General features: G+C 31.2%; 4 protein-coding genes across 4 annotated transcripts in view; 3 read left to right on the top strand and 1 right to left on the bottom strand.

The window, feature by feature from the left end:
* LOC123014671 (valine--tRNA ligase-like) overlaps positions 1-3,127 on the top strand; it is a 32,787-nt gene extending 29,660 nt beyond the window's left edge. Inside the window, exons 11-13 of the mRNA XM_044413894.1 lie at positions 2,513-2,630; positions 2,671-2,975; positions 3,021-3,127. Coding sequence (XP_044269829.1) covers positions 2,513-2,630; positions 2,671-2,975; positions 3,021-3,083 — 486 coding nt within the window. The 3' untranslated portion in view covers positions 3,084-3,127. The remainder of the gene's footprint in view (positions 1-2,512; positions 2,631-2,670; positions 2,976-3,020) is intronic.
* A 4,095-nt stretch (positions 3,128-7,222) lies between these two features.
* LOC123014879 overlaps positions 7,223-20,992 on the top strand; it is a 16,458-nt gene continuing 2,688 nt past the window's right edge. Inside the window, exons 1-16 of the mRNA XM_044414175.1 lie at positions 7,223-7,229; positions 7,279-7,344; positions 7,391-7,567; positions 7,614-7,997; positions 8,044-8,277; positions 8,327-8,587; positions 10,509-10,628; positions 11,029-11,280; positions 11,324-11,497; positions 13,579-13,760; positions 16,344-16,404; positions 16,450-16,665; positions 16,712-16,967; positions 17,039-17,048; positions 18,803-19,026; positions 20,655-20,671. Coding sequence (XP_044270110.1) covers positions 7,223-7,229; positions 7,279-7,344; positions 7,391-7,567; positions 7,614-7,997; positions 8,044-8,277; positions 8,327-8,587; positions 10,509-10,628; positions 11,029-11,280; positions 11,324-11,497; positions 13,579-13,760; positions 16,344-16,404; positions 16,450-16,665; positions 16,712-16,967; positions 17,039-17,048; positions 18,803-19,026; positions 20,655-20,671 — 2,641 coding nt within the window. The remainder of the gene's footprint in view (positions 7,230-7,278; positions 7,345-7,390; positions 7,568-7,613; positions 7,998-8,043; positions 8,278-8,326; positions 8,588-10,508; positions 10,629-11,028; positions 11,281-11,323; positions 11,498-13,578; positions 13,761-16,343; positions 16,405-16,449; positions 16,666-16,711; positions 16,968-17,038; positions 17,049-18,802; positions 19,027-20,654; positions 20,672-20,992) is intronic.
* Positions 10,874-11,536, top strand: LOC123014472. The gene is made up of 3 exons (XM_044413613.1): positions 10,874-10,984; positions 11,029-11,280; positions 11,324-11,536. Exons 1-3 carry the CDS (start codon positions 10,930-10,932, stop codon positions 11,524-11,526), a joined length of 510 nt encoding a protein of 169 aa, XP_044269548.1. The 5' UTR covers positions 10,874-10,929; the 3' UTR covers positions 11,527-11,536.
* LOC123014470 (peritrophin-1-like) lies at positions 13,247-14,117 on the bottom strand. The gene is made up of 5 exons (XM_044413610.1): positions 14,072-14,117; positions 13,991-14,026; positions 13,597-13,941; positions 13,532-13,546; positions 13,247-13,484 (listed from the first exon to the last, which is right to left on the bottom strand). The coding sequence occupies exons 1-5, from the start codon at positions 14,115-14,117 to the stop codon at positions 13,276-13,278; spliced, it is 651 nt and encodes a 216-aa protein (XP_044269545.1). The 3' UTR covers positions 13,247-13,275.

The raw sequence follows: 20,992 nt of genomic DNA, 5'->3' as shown, positions 1-20,992 counted from the left end.
TGCGCGCACTTTGTTAAAATAATGAAACTCATGAGCGTGCATTTTTTTCTCTAAAATTTTTTTCCTTGTCATTTTGCAAGAGTTTATCGCAAATAAAGACCAATATTTAAGTAGATAAAATCATTTAGATGTAATCGATAATGAACTTATCATAAATCACGATAGCAGCGATGAAATCGAATTTTGCTCTAGTAGTTTTAGTTAGAAATATCATTGTTAAAAATTATTTTTATGCTTTAACAACGTAATAATTTGTTTATCATTCTTCATCTTGTGTATGAGTACCTACTTATGTTATTTTTTGAAAGAATAACAGTGGTTTTGAAATACATTTTATTACGACGCCTCTGGGCATTATTTTTTTTAATAGTAAACATACTTTTAGTGTCAAAATTCAATCATTTTTTTAGTTTTCTTAACAAAGTAACGCGCACAACTCCCAAATTTAATATTTTTTGTACTGTCACTACTCAAAACATCGTATTCGTATTCAACTTGATAATAACTAAAGAAAGTTTGGTGAAACTACACCTTTTTTAAGTGTTATTCAGAAAGCGTAAGATATATTTAAGAAAACATTAATTGTAATTCAGATTAGTCAATTGTATTTTAGAAAGTGTTAATTATAATTCAGAATTCGTTATTTTCATTTAAAAATTACATTACCAAAATTTCTTTGAAAATAAAATATCTCATTTATTTTGTAAAATACCAAATTTATGTAATTAAATTAAATAATTTATGTTTATGTGTAAACTTCATTTTGAGATCTGAATTACATTTGATATTTTCTGGATGTTACATGTAGTAACATGAAATTGAACTTGTTTACTGTTCTGAATTACATGTAATGGTTTCTGAATTACAATTATTACTTTATGAAATACAAATGACTAATCTGAATTCCAATTTATGCTTTCTGAAATTAAATTAACTATTCTGAATTACATCTCATGGTTTCTGAAACTCATTTTACTCTTCTGAATTACAATTAACACTTACTGAAAGACAATTGACTAGTCTAAATTACAATTTACTCTTTCTGAAACTAAATTGACTAATCTGAATTACATGTGGTGGTTTCTGAATTAGTAGTGAAACAAATTTTTATTTAATGAACAAAGAAAAAATATTGTTCGATTTATTTATCGTTGGTGAAACTGACAATAAGTACTGTATAAAATTTTGTGTGCCCCCAAGCTGCCGTCCCCAGTTTTATAATGTTAAATAGCACACTACCTATTTTTTCTAAAAAATTTGATTACCCAAATATCTCAGAAACTATAGAACAAATCTACCAAAAATAAAAAGCGATTTAAAGTAGTTGACATACTAATTCTGTAATTTTTTTAAATTCTTATCGCCCCGATCTGTTAAAGATTTATATTAGAAAGTTTTTGATATGGTGCAAAATTTTTTTGTGCAATGTCAATTCAATTTTATTTCTTAATTTTTTTATTTAAGAAAATTATCAGTACGCTATTCAAACTTCTCGCAGCAAAGCGAGTTGTGAATTTGAAAAAGTGGCCGCAATATAAAACTACTATCCTGTAAATTGAAAGAAAATGTTATCTTTAAAGTAGAGGAACACAAAAAAAAAATTTACTAACGAATAGAAACTATAGAGAAAACGTAATAACTAAAGACCGGATTTTTTGCATAAAAAAAACATATTTTGCAATAAAAACGAGATATTTTGCACTTTTTAGCATTAAAAAAAACACATGTTTTAAAACTAATTTTTTATTGACGTTTCATTACTAGGAAATTTTCATTAAAAATTGCAGAGTTATAATTTATAATAACATGCATTTTAAGATGCTCTGAAGCAAAATTATGAAATTATCAGTCAGCAATCGTTTGTATTTTGAAAAACTTCTTTCAATGTCTGTACTGGTAAGTGGAGCAAAAGTATAAGAAGCTAATAAATTTGGATCTTTTACAATGTCACTTATTTCATTTGAAAGGGAACCATTTACAACTGCTTCATTTATTGATTTCCTTAAATTTTTTTTCGTTAAATTTGCAATTTCTTGCAAAATAATCGAGTTTTGCATTATTTTGCACTATAAAATTTGGTTCCTGGAAGCGACAACTTACGGTTTACGCTGTCCTCAAATTTGGTACTTGTATTAATTCGCAAGATGAATTTACCAGTGCAAGGAAATCCGGTCTCTAGTAATAACCATTTACATCGATCACCGTTTATAGTGAGCTTCTTTCTCTGTGGGTTGTTTGGTAAGTGAGTATTTTTCGGTGTGAGCTTTTTTCTATATGAGTTTTTATCCGTGTGTGATTTTTTCACTGTGCGTTTCTTTCCTTGTGAGCTTTTTTCCGTGTGAGCTTTAGTCGACGTGGGCTTTTTTCTTTGTGAGCATTATTTCATGTGAGCTTTTTTCTTGTGGGCATTTATGTTTGTGGGCTTTTTTTGTGAGCTTTTTTCCTGTGGGCTTTTTTCTAGTCACCATTTTTTTCAAATGCAAAAACCATCGTATGTGACTCCTGTTTCCAGAATTTGGACTTCCGAGACACACCCTTAGAAGACGACGTTTCCAAGGTGTTGGACGTCGTCGTGGGGATTAGACGCCTGAAGAAACTCTTCGGAATCGCAGCCAGACACAAATCTGAGGGTATTAACCGTCTCAATTTTGGTTTTAATTTTCTCTTTAGTTTATTTATCGGGGGATGATGCGTTTTTTGCGCCTTTCCTCCCCGTCGTGGAGACCCTTGCCGCCTGCCCCTCTGTGGGGTTCACACCGCCCTCCCAGGGCACCGTCTGCGACCGAGTCGGCGACACCCTCATCCAGCTCGTCGTGCCGCCAGAATTACGCAAAGCCTTCGAATTAGATTTGCCGAAATTGGAGGAGAAAAAGGCGAAATTAGTCAAGGAATTGGGGAAAATGAATAAGATGATGTCGGGGGAGAACTACAAGGTCAAGGCTACCCCCGAAGCGCAGAAATCTCACGCCAAGAAGGTGACGATGAGTTTGGTGTTTCTCTCGCTGATTTTTTAGTTGCAGATTGCCGTGTTGGAGGAGAAGTTGTCCCGGATAAATTACATCCAAACTCTCGCGAAACAGTAATTGTAGCTTAATTTTGTACATTACGAAATAAATTGTTTCAATTTGGGGGTTGTTTCAATTTGGGGTGGGGTGTCAGAATCAGGGAGAGAAAAATAAATGTTATTAATTATTTTGTGGTAAGTACGAGTATATATACAGGATGTTCCGGCTAAACTTTACGTTAGAAGTATTGGGAGTTCTAACAGTGATATTTATCTAAAATTTTGACTATAGTCATAATCGTTTAGATTCTGCTCAATGAAAATATTTTCAAGATGGCAGCACTTCCGGTTACACCGGAAATGGGTATCAACTTTGTTATTTTCAATAGAAAGTTATGTTTTTTATTGCGTTTTTGGATTACTCAAGTGATTTTGAGAGAGTTTTAATCAGATTTCCCTATACCTAACTTTAACCGTTTTTGAGATATTTAGACTTTTTTGAATTCGTTTAATTTGCATTTTCCTCTTCAAAAATCGATAATTCTACCATTTTTAATTATTTTGAAATCATACTTGGGCATATGAAAAAGAAAGGTTAGATCTTTTCTTTCGTGTATTTATAATTGGAAAAATAATTAACAAACCTCCAAAATTAAAATCAGCACTTCCGGTTACACCGGAAATGGGTATCAACTTTGTTATTTTAAATAGAAAGTTATATTTTTTATTGCGTTTTTTTGATTTTGAGAGAGTTTTTATTAGATTTCCCTATATCTAAATTTAATCGTTTTCGAAATATTTAGCCTTTTTTACAGGGTGAATATAAAGTATGSAACCAAGCGGTTTTATTTTTAAACATTTGCCTCCAGAAAATAATAATTAATATAAATTAAAATAATATAAAAAACGTGATCGTATTTTCAGAACGAAATTTTGTTTTGTTTTTGAGTTATGCGATTTTTTTTTGTCAAAATTGCATTTATGTGAAAAAATTTTTTTGAAAAAATTAGATATAAAGCAGATAGTTGTAATCCTTAGAGTATAGCTTTTATGAGAAAAATGATTTTATAGTGGGTTGCCATTTAAAAAAATATTTTTTTTTGTAGAACTCAAAAACAAAAGGAAATTTTGAAAATTTTTATTCTTGTTAAAATATCACATTTTTATAGTACTTTATCACTCATTAATTAGTTTTATCAAAAAATAAATAGTTTAAGCAAAAAACGTTTGGTTCCATACTTTTTATTCACCTGGTATCTTTGATAGTTTTCAAGTTATAGTAACTTCTTTGGTATTGTGAGAAATTCATTAGCCATAGCTACTTTAGCACATGTTGTCATTGAAATAAGAAAAAATAGAATATCAAAGTTATTCAAATTTGGATTAAATAAATTTAATTTGTTATAACAACAAAATAACACAATCGTGAAAAAAAAACTTGGCGTTTTTTCAGTGAGAAATATTTTTATAGCAAACTATGCGAAAACTACCATGGATAGTAATGAATTTCTTCCATTGTAAAAAAAAGTTAAAATAACTTGGAAATTATTAAATTTAGGTATAGGGAAGTTTCCTAAACGTAACTTTAAATTTTTGGAGGTCTGTTAATTATTTTTCCAATTATAAATACACGAAAAAAAAAAGATCTAAGCTTTCTTTTTCATTTCATATACACGATTTCAAAATAATTAAAAATTGTAGTGTTATCGATTTTTGGAGAGGAAGATGCAAATTAAAAAAATCAAAAAAGTCGAAATATCTCAAAAATGGTTAAATTAGGTATAAGGAAATCTGATAAAAACTTTCTCAAAATCATTTGAGACTTTCTATTTAAAATACCAAAGTTGATACTCATTAGGGGCTCAAATTGTCGGAGGGAGTATTACAATTCCCGTAGGAATCGCCCTTGTATTCAAAGGAGTTTTCTTATTGTGAAACATTTCGTATTTAATCATTTTCTCGTCGTCTGAGAAGTTTAATGGGGATTTGTAGTCCTTATAGAAACTATATTTTGTTACAAGGGTACTCAATACTTTGAATTTTTCTACCAAAGAGGATTATGTAAGAACTTGCACAATAACTGCACTATTCAAGAAGTTGTAAACACTCAACTTGCGATTTTTACAAGTAAATCAAGGACCACTTTTAATCAGATAATCAAAATTTGATCGTGTAAATTGCGTCCTTTGTCGTTCTTTTTTCGGTGACGAAGGCCTCGTAATAAAATTTAAACCTTTTCATCCCTCTCTCGATTGATTTCTCGGCGGATTAAAGTGGAAAAGTATATGCAGGTTGAAACAATAGTTTATCTCTTGAGTGAAAAATCACATGAGATGGTGAAAAGTGTGCAGCGATGTCTTATTCAAAGCAGATGTTTGTCTTATCGCTCGATAAGCGTACAATGTGTCAGTTTTCAATGGGAAGCCATCAATCTTGTTTTGCATCAATGCATTAGATAACACGCGAAAAAGTTAAGCTTGACTGGTTTAAGGAGCTTCGAGACGCCTGTGCAATGAATCAATGTTTTGATTTAAAAAATAAAAATGTAATGTTCAATAGAGTTATCGCATCTTTTATTGCTTTAAATCAAACGTTTTTGTCTTCTATACTTTTTACTTTTATCTCAAATCTTCCAAATTCATACAAGGTGAACAAAAGGTGTGAAAACTGGCGTTTTGTTAATCATTGGTCTTCAACTAATATAAATGTTGAAAATGAATAAAAATAAACAAATAACAACTTATATGACTATTTCCCTCAGAAAATTTAAGCCACTAAAATCTTTCAAATTTCTGAGATTCATATAATTAGATTCAAATTACGCGATAATTCAGCTCGTGTGCAAATTATCGATAATCTGATTAGATGAATTTCAGAAACTTGAAAGATTTGATTGACACAAATAATTCTTTTGAGAAATTTTTTTGTGCACTTGATAAAATTATCGACAATTTGGCATGCACTTATTTTTTTTTGCTAAAAATTGAATAAATCGTAGATAACTGTAATTCTTAGACCAAAGCCTTTGCACAAAAAAGGTTTTATAGTGGGTTGCCATTGAAAAAATTAAAAATTTTGAAGAACAAAAAAGTACTTCGAAAAATGTCACTTCTGAGAAACGTCCACATATTTTAGAGTACTTACTTAATTTTTTTTGAAAAATATTTGTTATTCCGTTTTTATTTTTTATTTTTCAAAAAAGTGAACCGTTGACCGTTGAGTTGAGTTTTCAAATAATAATAATTTATGGACAAAACTTTTTTAAATTTGAATAACCAAAAAGAATTATGAAATAGCATTAAGGGAATAAGGGTCTTACAAAAGAATCTGAAGAAAAAGCTAAAGAATAATCTAGAGAGTAATTTCGAAAATTAGTTAACTACAAAAAAATAGAAAGAAATTTAGATAAAAATCTAGAATGAATTTAAAAATTGTAGCTTTTTTTATTGAAGGACTAAAAAAAATAAAGAAATTGGAAAAAAACATTTAAAAAAAAACAGGATTTAGAAAAGCATCTAAGTCAAAAGAATAATTTAGAAAGAAACATAAGTTACAGTAAATTATTGTAAATTTGGCGGCAAATGGGCCACAAACAATACTCTGGCAACGTTGACCATTAAAAGAGACCGTTGAAGAATTTAAAAGATATTAAAATAAACGGTAGATAATTGTAATCTTTAGAACACGGCTTTTGTACAAAAAATATTTTCTAGTGGGTTATTATTTAAAAAAATTAAAAACTTTGCAGAACTCCAAAACTATTTGAAAAATAATATTCTTGAGAAATGACTACATTTCGATAGTACTTTATCATTCAGTAATCAATTTTTTCAAAAAATGAATTACTTAATAATTTCAAAAATAAACCTTTATTCTTACCAAATTCAAAACAGCGATTTTGAGATTTCGAAAAATCTTAATTATGTACCTATCGCAAACTCGACAATAACTTAGAATAATTTTATGGCCCTCAAGATTTTTATCTTATGCCATTGTTTCCAATTTATGAAAAAACACAAATCACAATTGATTTTCAACTTTATGTATATATAAATAGCAACAAGATATTTAAAGAAATAAAAAAATTGATAGATAATCAAGTGTATAAGTCAAAAATCTTTAGATAATTATTTTTTTTTTAAATCTATTGTAAAAATTAAAAAATGTGTATCAGTACGACTATATAAAGTCAAGATTGCAAACTTTGCTCAGTCAACAATGAACGGTAAATGTTTTTTAAATTTGTTATTTTTTATTCTCACGTTCTGTTTTAGCTTTGTCTCAAGTTATAATTTTGGCACTTCTTGCCGTTTCGGCTTTTGCCGAAGAAATTGAAACCGGTAAGTCTCCATTATTGCTTTTTTTTCGTCTAAAACTTCTTATTAGATCCACTATGTGCTGGTGTTCCACCCGGCAAGGAATACTTTTTCCCATACCCTGGAGATTGTACTAAGTTCTATATTTGTAAGGATGGTGAAAAATACCTTGAACCTTGCCCAGATGGGAAATGGTTTAACGAGGCATTGCAATCCTGCGATTATCCTGATTCCTCTGGATGCCTTCGTAAGTCGTTTCAAAAGTTTCAGCAAAATTCTAATTTTTTCTTCAGCAATTACATGTCCTCCCGGCGTCGTCGATTACTACCCTTACCCTTCGGACTGCACCAAGTACATAGAATGCTACCGTGGCACAGCAAATGTGTCCTCATGTCCCGACAACTTCTGGTTCAACCGCGCCGAAAAACGGTGTACCAACCCTGAGGACTCGGGATGTGGGCAGTATTCCTCCTCTGTTCAACCAACTTGGAGTACCCCAAATCCCATTTGTTGGGGGGTACTCCCCCATGAAACAATCCTTAAACCGTACCCCGGGGACTGTAATAAATTTTATGAATGTGATGGTTCTACACAGAGCGAAAAGAACTGCCCATCTTATTTGTATTTCAACTATGCTAGACAGATGTGTGACTGGCCGGATGTGTCAGGATGCGATGGTACAAATTCTGGGTAGTACCATCAAAATACTAATCATTTTTGTAGATACTACTGAAACCCCAGATCCGTATAGTACCACTACTATAACACCCCCAACCACCCCTCATGGTAACGACGACCCTCGATGCGCTGATGGTAAGCATGATTATTGGCCAGACCCTGATTGTACCAGATACGTGGAGTGTTTAAATGGTGAAGGGTATGTTTGGTCCTGCCCATCTGGGCTATATTTTGACTCAGTTGATAAGAAATGTGAACCTCCTGGTCAAGCTGATTGCGGTAAGTTTGATGAAATTTTTACCATTTGTGGTTTCATGGGTCTTTCCAGGTCGTACTACACCAACACCTGACCCATGGACGACTACGAAATCCTCCGATTGGACCCCAGATCCCGATTGTCTTTTCCCCAGTGAAGTGAGGTATCTCTTCCCATATCCCGGAGATTGTACCAAATTTTTGGAATGTTGGGATGGAGAAAAAACGACACAAAATTGTCCCACTGGTCTTTGGTTTAATCCAGATTTGATGGTTTGTGATTATCCCTACCATTCTGGCTGTAAATACGCCAAGGAGGAGCAAGAATTGGAATAATTTTGTTTCTTAAATAAATAAATTATTACGTTGATTAAGCGTTTTTATTTCATTTTCTTACAATACAAAAACGGATCTATACAGTGTGTCCCAGCGAGTTGAAAAAGTCTATTAGTGACCTTTAAATGGTAAAATTTAAAAAAAAATTGTATAGGACATTGATAGATACTAATCTAGTGCATAACCTAAAATTATTTTCAAGCATACAGCATGTCCCAAAAATAAGTTACGATACAAACTTGTGTTTTTTTAAATGAAACACCGTGTATTTCTTTGTATTTTTGGATGTAACCTTTTTAAAAAATGTTTTTACGCTAAACTTTTATTAGTCGATTTAGCTTAGTTTTAGAAATAAGACGTTTTTTTTTTTATGAAAACATGCACTTTTTAAAAATTTATCACACAAAAACTAAGACACTAGAACAAATTAAAACAAAAGTACAAAATTTAAAGACGTACCAATTTTTTAGTGTTTTGCATTTGTAAAGATTAATAAATTAAGAAGTTTGTTAAAAATTATATAACTTAGAAATTTAAATGAAACACCCTATGTTTTATTTTTGCATCTAATAGATTGATAAATTGCCTATCTAAAAAAATAAACTTGTAATGTTTAGAATTGATAAATAAAAAGATACTTAACATTTAATATTAATTGTAACAACAATGCCTATCAATATCTGAACATTGTTGATACTATGGCAACGGATTACTTATCCGTTGATTAATCCAGAGATTGTAAAAGTCGTTATAAATACTGAAATTCGAATTATTTTATTGTAACAATAAAGAATAATTAATTCATTTTAACACAAATGTCATTATTAAGTGATATTTCTTTCATCTTTTGTGCAACTGTACACTTTTTGGCTCCTGAAACAATAGTAATTATTTTTTTTATGTTTAACGTTAAATATCTTTTTAGTTATTGATTATAAACACCTAAAAGTGAATAATTTTAGAAAGACAATTTGATAATCTTTTAAATGCAAAAACAATAAATAGAGTATTCCATTTAAATTTTTTAAGTTATTGAACTTTTAACAAACGCCTTCATTTTTTTATCTTTCCAAATGCAACACACTAAAAGAATGTTACAACTTTATAGTTTGTACTTTCTTCTTTGCGGTAGTAAAAAATATTTCTAGATGTTTTATTTTTTGTGTAATAGATTTTTAAAAAGTGCATGTTTTCGTCAAAAAAACCGCCTTATTTCTAAAATTAAGATAAATCGACCAATAAAATCGTCATAAAAATCTACATCCAAAGACGTTAAAAAACTTATGGTGTTCATTTAAAAAAACTTAAGTTTGTAAATAATTTTAGGCGAAACATTAGTATCGATCAATGTCCTATATATATTTTTTTAAATTTTGCTATTTAAAGGTCACTAATGGACTTTTTCAACTAGCTGGAACATCCTGTATTTAATAAGAAAAATATAAAAAAAAATTGATTAGAAAGTCAGAACTCAAAAAAAAAGTTAGAAAACACTTCTTTTAGCTTTAGCTATCTAACCACAAAAACACATTTTGTAATATTTGGCTTAGAACCAAGTGATTCTTTGCGTGATTCTTTCTGATGTTTCATTAAAAAAATTAAAAAAAAATTTGCTTGTCCTGTTAGTCTTTTATTAACGCGAACATTTCTTGTGATTTTCCAGACAAATCTGGATGAAGGTTTTTAGGTTTTTTTTTCTTTTATTTTTTTTCTTTCTTTTTTTGTCGTTGATACAAAGCGAGAATTGTGCGTTTTTCCAGAAACTGTAGATTATGCTGTACTGGAAATTGGTAAAACATTTTGCAAACCATTTTCAGACTACATAAAAACTCCAGATTTTTGGATTTCTACCAAATTTTGTTCAAAACTTTAATTTGTGACGCTTACAACTCCCACCTCCGAGTGTTGTACTTCAATAGCGACCAAGGGGAGTGTACAACTCCCACCAAATCAGACTGTGGTCAACCCGATTCTCCTTCCCCTACCACCAGCAAGGGACCCACCCATTGGGCACCAGACCCAGATTGCCGCCCATGGCGGTGATTAAACACAATTATTCTGGGAATGGGGCAAAATATAAAAATTGTTGTGGTTATCATGAAATAAACAAATACCAAAAACATTGTTTTATCACTGAGTTGAAAGAAGTCGACAAGTACCTTCATTTGTTTTGATTAGATTATGATTCAAGTCTTTTAATCCTACTTAATCCCCCACTTGAAAGAAAATGAATCTAAAGTCTAAGAATTTCTCGTCTATTTATCTACATAGTGAATGATGTAAAGTTTTGGTATAAAAGTAAGGTTTTTAGTGACGTCTTCCAGTTTAGATTGAGCCAAAATGAAAAGTGTAGTGATCACAATTGTTGCTTTGGCACTTGGAGCTCGAGCCGAAGGTAATTCTCTTCTATTGTTACCACAGAAAAAAAAAATTTTGTAGACCCTCTCTGTGCGGGTCTTCCCAGGGACACGGAAATACTTTTCCCATCACCAATCGATTGCAGTATTTATTACAAATGTTACAATGGAAATTTTTCGGAGCAGAAGTGTCCCCAAGACTTGTATTTCAGCGAATTTAACAACAGATGTGTGGAGGCGCAATACTCGGAATGTATGGGGGGTACTGGAACGCCGCCTCCCCCCACCTCATCCACTACAACTTCCACGACAGTGCCCCCAACTGAAACTCCAGGTGAATCACAATTTCCCGGTTTGTTGTTTTATCATAATTTTAGATCCTGTGGACCCCCGATGTGTTGACAATGAGACATCCTATTGGCCCCACGTGAGCGTCTGCCACCTGTATGTCGAATGCTACGAGGGCAAATCATACGAAGTGACTTGCCCCTCAAACACCTATTTCTCCGACCAACACAAGAAGTGTGTTCTTGCAAGCGAATCCGAATGCTGTATCAATGATCCTTCACAATGCACATAAATAAAATGTATACTCTTAGTTGCTTTTCTTTTTTTTTCTATTCTTTCAAGTTTTGTCAATAAATATCCACTCAACTGTTGGCTTAAGATGGATTTCCTCTTTCCGGTCAGTTTTGTTTTTATGATTTATTGCAATTTTATCGAAATCTTACTATAAATCGCTCCAAGGAAATTGTATCGAGTCGGAGTCGGAGTAATAAATTTATGGAGGTTGTTGTGGATTTGGGTGAGGAATTCGCCTCCAATAAGTCTTAATTCCGAGGGAGACTACGCCGAGACCTGTTCCGAGTTGATTACGAACAAATAAGGAAGGATTTAGGAGCGACGTTCGGAATTAGAAGTCGTTGCTTGTTTCATACTGTTACATTTTTTTCTCTGTTTTTCTTGTACCTAACACAGGGCCGCAACCAGGATTTTATTTCTTGTTGGTCCATGAAAATGAAATGAAAGAAGGCGGATTAAAAAGCAAAAATCTCTAAGTACACGTTTTTATTTTAAATTGAAATAAGAGATCCTAATTAAACATAAAAAATACAAATTAACTCACAAAAGTAACAAAAAATAAAATAATTTTTTAATACTTTTTATTGTTACAAATTTAAACAGGAGATAGAATATTTATTTAAAAAAAAAATTCTATGAACATACTATATCGAAAACTGCTATGCAAGGGGTGCGTCTTTTAATAGTTTTTTTTTCCATATTTCCGAAATCATTTTAGAAAAAAATTTCAAAGTTTGGTAGGCACAGATGATAACTTTTATACACCTAAACAAGTACAAAAATAAAAATGTTTGAAATTTTTAATTAGGGGCTTCCTAAACTAGATGGAATTAGGGTAAAAATTTACTCTAACTATATTGCCTGTGGTTTCTTGCCACTTTCGGCAACAAAATTTCATAGTTTTTCATAAAAAAGGTCTTTTGTGTTTTTCCGATACAATTTACGTATTTTTAGTAAAAATCAGTTTAAAAATTTGTTACAGACCACAAACAGCATAAAAGTTAAAAAATAAATTTGTTTTACCGTTTAGGACGTCCCTAATTAAAAATTTTGTTATTTGGCATTTGTTTAGGTGTACATATAAAGGTACCAAATTTTGTAATTTTATCTATTCTGAAATATTAGGAAAAACCCTTTAAAAAACGTACCTTTTTTAGGGGGTGTAGCTCCCTTTCATACCATTTTTCGAAACACTTTTGTTTTAAAATTAAATATTCTATCAACTATTTTAATTTGTACCTAACAATAAAAATGAAACATTGTATAATTAACACCTGAAAAATTAAGTCACAAAAATTTAAAATTAACTCACTAAAATAACAAAAAACTAAATTTTTAACACTTATAACACTATATAACAAAGTGCTCAGCATTTCGAGGGGGACTTGAACCCCCTAATCCCCCCCTTGGGTACGGCCCTGACCTAACATAATAAATATTGCGGTTGGTGGTTTTAACAACAATAAACAAGTTTGTAACTAATTATTCCTCTCGTGTGGATCAATAAAAAATGCTTAATCAGAAGCCAAGATTTGTTGAAATTGCCCGTTTTACAACCGCGACATTAATCGCGGATTAGCCAACCCCAGTCGAGTAATTTTTCCACTAAAACTTTAATAGTAAAACTAGATATTTGCTCCGTTCGGAAATTTAATTAAGTTTTACTGGCACAATAGAAACTTCCGTTATAGCCGACATAAAATTAAACAGATTTCATATTGCTATCAAGTTGATTTTATTAAATTCGCTAACATTGAGAACTGGTTTTGCAACAGTCGGATTCTTCGGCGTTGACACATTTCTTGTGACTGGATGAAAAGTAGAGACCTGGAGGGCAGGTCATTTCGTATGAATTGCCATGGAAGCATTCGACGTATTTGGCACAAGTGGCGGGATGGGGCCACAACTGGGTGCTGTCGTCGATGCAACGGGGGTCGGGGTTGGGGTCAGGATTCGCTAAAAAAAGTTTCAGAAAATTTCACCTACAATTTGCAAAAACATACGTGAAGGAGTCGGTTCTGAAAAGAAAACTATTTATTGAGATTTTAAGTTAAGATTTGGTTGTTACCCGGAGTCGGAGTCGTTATTGTTGTTGTTGGTGTTGGTGTTGGTGTTGGTGTTGGTGTTGATGTTGGTGTTGTCGTTGTTGTTGTTGTCGTTGTCGTTGGTGTTGGTGTTGGTGTTGGTGTTGTTGGTGTTGTCGTTGTTGGTGTTGTCGTTGTTGGTGTTGTTGTATTTTCCTGGCAGTAACTCCCTGGATAATCGCAATCGTTTATGGCTGGGTGCCACCAAAGCCCCTCCGGGCAATGAAGCAGCATACCAACTTCGTTGTAACACTCTATATATTTATTGCAATCACCCGGTACGGGAATAAAGGTGATTTGACTGGGATCTTGATCTTTACATGCTTGAGCTATTTGTTTGTTATAAAAATTTGCAAATGTTTTATTAAAAAAACTTACTTATGTCATCTCGAATTGTTGCTCTTGGTGTCACAACTAGAAAATAAAATTGTTTAAATTATTTGAGTCGGTTTAACCTACCTGTGACGTAGTATAAGAGTGCAAAAGTCGTTATGATAGCTTTCATTTTTGGTGGAGAAAATGCGAAAATTTTGATCAGTTGTGATTTATATAAGTCTTCTCGTTTGTTTATTTAAAAGGATTAAAATGATAGTAATGTGGTTAAGTGGATAACAATGGATAAGGATTGATGGGTGATTGAGAATGTTCAAAGATTACGTTTACTGAAAGTGTAAAAGTGACGTCTTAAATGTAAATTTCCTATTCATTGATACATCCTAAAGAGCCACAATCAGAGTATCTTATCTTTTTTTTTGATTGATTGATTGACAGAACTACTACTTCCATCAACCACTCTTTTACATTCCTACAAAAAGGACGTCTGAGAGACAAACTACTCACATTTATAAAAAAATAAGGTTTAGAATGAGGCAAAATGTTGAAATTTTGTCTCTGCTGGCGATATTTTCAGTCCGACCCTTGCGACAAAGTCATTAGATACCCTTATTATGGAAATTGTTCTCTCTACTGGGAGTGTTACAAAAGGACGAAATTTCTCCTGACGTGTCTACAGGGGCTCGAATTCGACGCCAGGACGAGTCGGTGTGAAGCACCGGAAACGGCCAACTCGACCCTTGCAAGACTTAGAAAATATTCTATTCATTTATACTCGTACAGAGAAAAATGTAAGGTAAGATACCAAGAACATGAAAAAAAATTAAAAAATTTCTATCTATAAATATTTCGAAATTATGAAAGTTTAAATTTTGCACTTTGACTCTATTTTTGTTAGAAAAATAATTTTGCAAGTTTTTTTGCTACAGGGTATTAGAAGAGGAAACAAGGAACCTGTATCCTAAATTGAAACTCTGTTTAATGTTATTTGTGGCTTTTATTAGCAAAATTTTTGTAGATATACTAAATAATTATAAAAAAATATATACCTACAAGATCATCAGTATCATTAAATAGGCATAAAAAATGTTGAATGTCAAAAAATAAATGTCTATTTTTTGACAGATTTATATAAAAAAATATTTTTAAACATTTTTTCCATGTTTCTTGTATTTATCTCTGGGTTGCGAGTTCTTGCACACCCTGTATCGAAAATTTTCCAGTTTTCAGTTCCAAACTCAAAGAATTTAGTTCTAACTTAGAATTCAATGGAATAAAATTGGAATTTAGTAAAAAAATTTCTAGTTATGATTTTCAAACTCAAATAACTTAATTCTGGTTTAGAATCCAAAAAAATTTACAGTTTTGACTTCCAAACTCAAAAAATTTAATTATATTTTGAAATCCAGTAGAATAAAATTAAAATTTAGTAGAAAATTTTCTAGTTTAATTTCAAACTCAAATAATTTAGTTCTAGTTTAGAATTCAATAGAGGAAATTTGAAATTAAGTAGAAAAATTCCCAGTTTTGACTTCTAAATTCGAAGAATTTAGTTTTAATCTAAATTAAAATTCAGAAAAAGAAAATTTGAATTTAGTAGAAAATCTTCCAGCTTCGATTTTCAAAACTCGAAGAATTTAGTTCTAATTTAGAATTTAGTAGAAGAAAATTGGTTTTAATAAAAAAATCCTCCCTTTTGATTTCTAAACTCGAAGAATTTAGTTTTAAATTTTAATTTAGAATAGAAAAAAAAATGAAATTTAGTAGATTTTCGAATATTGGTGTTTGGAAAAACATGAAAAATTTAGGTATAATTTATTAAAATTCAGTAGAAAAATATTGAAATTTAGTGGATTTTTTTAGTTTTGGTCTAAAATCTTGAAGAATTGTCAAAAACAGTTTTGACAATTTCGATTTTCAGTTTTCGATTGTTATTTTTTCGGATTTAACAATCCGTTTTTCAAAAAACTTAGGATTTTTAACCTTCGAACCAAGTAAATTTATGCCAAAAATACGTTCAAGTGGTTTATCTTATCAATTTTGTGTTTTTTTCTCTAGTGTTATATCATCAAATCTTTCGTGTTTTATTACAAAAATCAGATATTTTAATCATCCTTGAATAACTAATTCGCTTAAAGTACCCCTATTTATTCAAATATAAAACAATAAAAAAAATTCAAAAAATAAACTATACATATATTAATGATGATACGAGTAGTGATGTTTTCACTTGTCTTTTGCTTTCAAAATATTCTAATAAGGTGGAAAAACCTAGATAAGATCTTATCGTTTCGATGGATCTAAAAATAAAATTTTCTGAAGACAAATTCATGTCCCAATATCACAAAACAACTCATATCGGTATCTATAAAAGTCAGCAAATAAAAAAAAAATGCAGTCCATCATGAAGAATCAAATCTTCAGCTTGTGTTTGTTTCTTATTGCCCTTTCCTGTGCTCGTAAGTACCCCAATTACGCCGCTTCTCTTCTAAACTTGCATTTAGAGGCACGACAGGTGGCTGTCGCTACCCCCGACCCCGGTCCCGAGTGCCCCTCCCCCTCCAGTGATATTATTTATTTCCCTTACGAGGGGGATTGCACCAAGTACTGGGAATGCTACGCGGGACACAGTTACCTTTACTCGTGTCCTGAGGGACTTTGGTGGCACCAGGAAATCAGCGAATGTGATTATCCGGGAGATTTCTGCACGGATGGGACAAGTAAGTCGAGGTTTTTGTTTATGGGCAAGGATTGAGAGTTTTTTAGCCGCGACGGGTTGGACTTCAACATCTACGAGGTCAACTTCGAGTGGGTCAAGTACCACGCAAGGCGATTTGCCGGATTGTACCGGGACTGGGGATGATCCCGTCTACTATCCCTATCCCGGGGATTGTACTAAGTACTACGAGTGTGCTAATGGCAGGTTGTACACGTATAATTGTCCACCGGATTTGTGGTGGCACCAGGAAATAAGTGAGTGTGACTATCCGGGAGATTTTTGCGTTCCTGATACACGACGCAAGTGAAAAAAAATATTTCCAATAAATGAATTATAATTTCTAGTAATATCAATAAAACTTTTGTTTATTTAAGTGTTTTTGTGGTAACAACACTACAAGATTGATAAGGTGAGATAAGTTTTATTTCTAAGCCAAAGTATAGTAAAACAATTTTAAATGGCAATAGAAATAACTGAAAAAATACTGTCAAAAGAAGAATTTTCAATTCGAAATTATAGTGAAAATTTTAAATTTTTAAAATTGTCTTCCAAAACTTGTAATCAATTGTATGATCAGTTTTTGTAGGAAGAAAATGAAATTATGCACCTACAATCTCAAGCAATTTTTTTGAACTTGACCGTTTGGAACAATTTGCAACAGATAATAAGTACATTCACAATAAGTGATAAGATTTTAAATCAGTCAATTAGTACATGAAATACCACTTTCTGGTGTTATTTTTTTGATAAACTCGTAACTAAAATCTACAAAACTTGTTAAAAACAATATTAAAAATTGAAATGCTTTACAAAATAAAATTCTGTGCTCACACAGAGTAGTAGAAAAATTGTGAACGGAGAAAATAATACAGGTTGCGCCAGAACTCGCGCCCCAGAGAAAAATGCCATATAACGTAAGATATCAGGAACATGGAAAAAATGTTAAAAAAATTTTATCTATAAAAATTTCGAAGTTAAGAGAGTTTAAAGTTTGCACTTTGACTCTATTTATTTCTGTTGGAAAAATAATTTTCCAAGTTTTTTTGCTATAGGCAATTAAAAGGAGAAACAGGGAAGCTGTATGCTAAGTTGTAACTCTGTTCAATGTTATTTGTGGCTTTTATTGGCAACATTTTTGTCCCTTTACTAAATAATTGTAAAAAAAACATATACAAGATCATCAGTATCATTAAATAGATATAAAAGAATGTCAAAAGTCAGAAAATATATGTCAAAATTTTTTGACAGATAGAGTTTTTTTAAACATTTTTTCATGTTCCTGGTATCTTACATTACTTGAAAATTTTCTCTGGGGCGCGAGTTCTGGCGCACCCTGTATAATTAAAAGACGTTTTTTTTTGGAGTCAAATTTACAAGCAAAGAAAATTTTTTTGACAAGCATTCCAGCAGTTTTCAAATAGAATGAAAAAATCCACTAAAAACGTACTACTTTGAGGGGGAGTAGGCTCCCTTACATAGTATTTTTTGATACATGTTTATAGGAAACTTTTGTCTTAAAATGGAATAATCTGTCACCTGTTTAAATTTGTTACAATAAAAACGATACATCCTATATTAAGATATCAGCAAAATTTTACTTGTGACTTTTCTGTAGATTATCGCGTTGACTAAATTGATAGAGCAAAAATTGTTATTGTTTGGTAAATATAGGTTCTATAAATAAAATTAAATAAAAATAATAATAAGAAAAAAAATTTTTAATCGTCCTTGAATAACTAATTCACTTGAATTACCCCTATTTTTCACTTATTTGAATATGAAACAATGGAAAGATGCAAATTTTTCAAAAAATAAACTATAATAGTTAGATAMGTAAATTATAATGATTATACGAGTATTGATGTTTTTATTAGTCTTTTACGTTCAAAATATTCTAATGACGTAGAAAAACCTCGATAAGATCTTATCGTTTCGATGAATTCAAAAATAAAATCTCCCGAAGTCAAATTCATGTTCCAATATCACAAAAAAAATCATATCGGTATCTATAAAAGTCAGCAGTTTGGCGAAAACGTCAGTGCATCATGAAGAATCAAATCTGCATCTTGTCTTTGGTCCTTATTGCCCTTTCCTGTGCCCGTAAGTACCCCAATTGCACCGCTTCTCTTCTAAACTAGCATTTAGAGGCACGACGGGTGGCTGTCGCTACCCCCGACCCCGGTCCCGACTGCCCCTCCAGTGGGAACACTTTTATTCCTTACAAGGGGGATTGTAACAAGTACTGGGAGTGCTTCAACGGAAAGAGCATGCTTCACTCGTGTCCAGACGGACTTTGGTTTCACCCGGAGCTCCAAACATGTGACTTACCGGGAGATTTTTGCGTTCCTGATACACGACGCAAGTGAAAATGTGTTCTTGTCACAAAAATATTTCCAATAAATGAATTGTAACTTCTAGTAATATCAATAAAACTTTTGTTTATTTAAGTGTTTTTGTGGTAACAATAATGGAACAAGATCGATAAAGTAAGATAAATTTCATTTCGGGGCCAAAGTGTTGTAAAAAATATTTTAAAATGGCAGTAGGAATGACGTAAAAAAGTATGTATTGTAGTAAAAATTTTATTTTTTTTAAATTGTTTTCCAAAACATGTAACCAATTTGCAACAGATAATAAGTACATTTACAATAAGTGATAAGATTTTAAATCAGTTAGTTATCAATTAGTGAAAAAAATATGAATCACACCACTTGTGTGATTTTTTTAATATACTCGTAAATAAAATTTACAAAATTTGTTGCATATTTAAATTTAAATTAAAAATTTCTCCTGGTGTTGAAAACTATATTAAATAAAATTGGAGTATTTTAGAAAATATGTATAATTTTGTGCTCACACAGTGTAGTGGAAAAATGGTGAACGGAGGAAATAATATTTAATCACAATTAAGTAAAATAAAATTTACAAGCCAAGAATTTTTTTTTTTGAAAAGCATTCCAGCAGTTTTCAAACTGAGTGAAAAACTGGAAAAATCCATTAAAAAGACACCACTTTGAGTGGTATTTTTCGAATCATGTTTATAGGAGACTTTTGTCTTAAAATTGAATATTCTATAACATGTTTAAATTTGTAACAATAAAAACGAAACACCCTATATATTACAATAACAGTAAAATTTTACAGGTGACTTTTCTGTAGATTATCGCGTTGACTGAGCTGATAGAGCACAAATTGTTATTGTTTGGTAAATATAGGTTCTATAAATAAAATTAAATAAAAAATAATAAGTAAAAAAAAATAAAAAACAAAAAATCGCCATAAACTTATAGTCTTCTTTATTCAAAAAGTCTACAAGAAAAGCAAAATTATCAGATATCTAGCTCCTATGGTTTGAATGGCAACCAAAGAAGAAAATTAATTTTTATGCATTTGAACATTATAAAAAAAAATCTTTTTAATTTCACATTTTTATTAATTAAATTAGAACGTCAAGTTTGTCAATACCTAAAAACGAAAATATTTCATAATCGTAGATAAAGTATAGTATTCTACTCTTACGAGTATATATTCCCTCAGGCGATTAATAAACTCGTCTACGACTCGTTTTTTAAACTTAATTTTGTAAATAATAACCATCATAGCTCGTTGAATAATATACAATTTTGGACAAAATTAGCAAAAACACCGATTTACAAATTAAAATTAGGTACCATTAATTCGAATAAGAAGAAGTCACTATATAAATATGCCCACTTGTGTATTATCTTTACAAGTTTCATCCTGGTGTTAGTGAAAAAACAAAATTGATAAAACTTCCCCTGTACTACACCAAAATGTTTGTTCTCTAATTTTTAAATAACGAAATAGGTGCAAGAGAAAGTAATATGGCTATTGTCGTCCAAACGGTTTTGCCATTTTTGGCAATTTGTAAACATTTGGTGTTAATGTAAACATATTTATATTAAACGAAAATGTTGTTGAAGCAAAGTCGACATCAACTAGTAATGTAACTGTTACAACTCCGTTTAGTAACTTTACCAACAGTGGTGAGTAATTAAAAAATAATAATAGAAACCATATGTGTAATTATATTTTATAGATAACACACCAATTTGGCCAATTACAAGCACACCAGCATCAGATAATGTAACTTTTACAACTCCATTTAATAACTTTACCGCTAGTGGTAAGAAATTACAAAGACACAATTCAATAGAACGTGTAATAATTTTTTTAGGTGACACAACATTTTGGACAACTACAAGCACTGCAACACCTGATAATATAACCGTTACAACGCATTTAATAACTTTACCGACAGTGGCAAGTTATTACAAAAGTACAGATAATTAGAACGTGTAACAATT

The sequence above is a fragment of the Tribolium madens genome, unplaced genomic scaffold, assembly GCF_015345945.1.
Source record: "Tribolium madens isolate multiple individuals breed KSU strain unplaced genomic scaffold, Tmad_KSU_1.1 Scaffold_97;HRSCAF=244;Tcas5.2_LG3a, whole genome shotgun sequence".
Classification (NCBI taxonomy): Eukaryota; Metazoa; Arthropoda; class Insecta; order Coleoptera; family Tenebrionidae; genus Tribolium; species Tribolium madens.
This window is presented reverse-complemented; position numbering and strand designations above follow the sequence as displayed.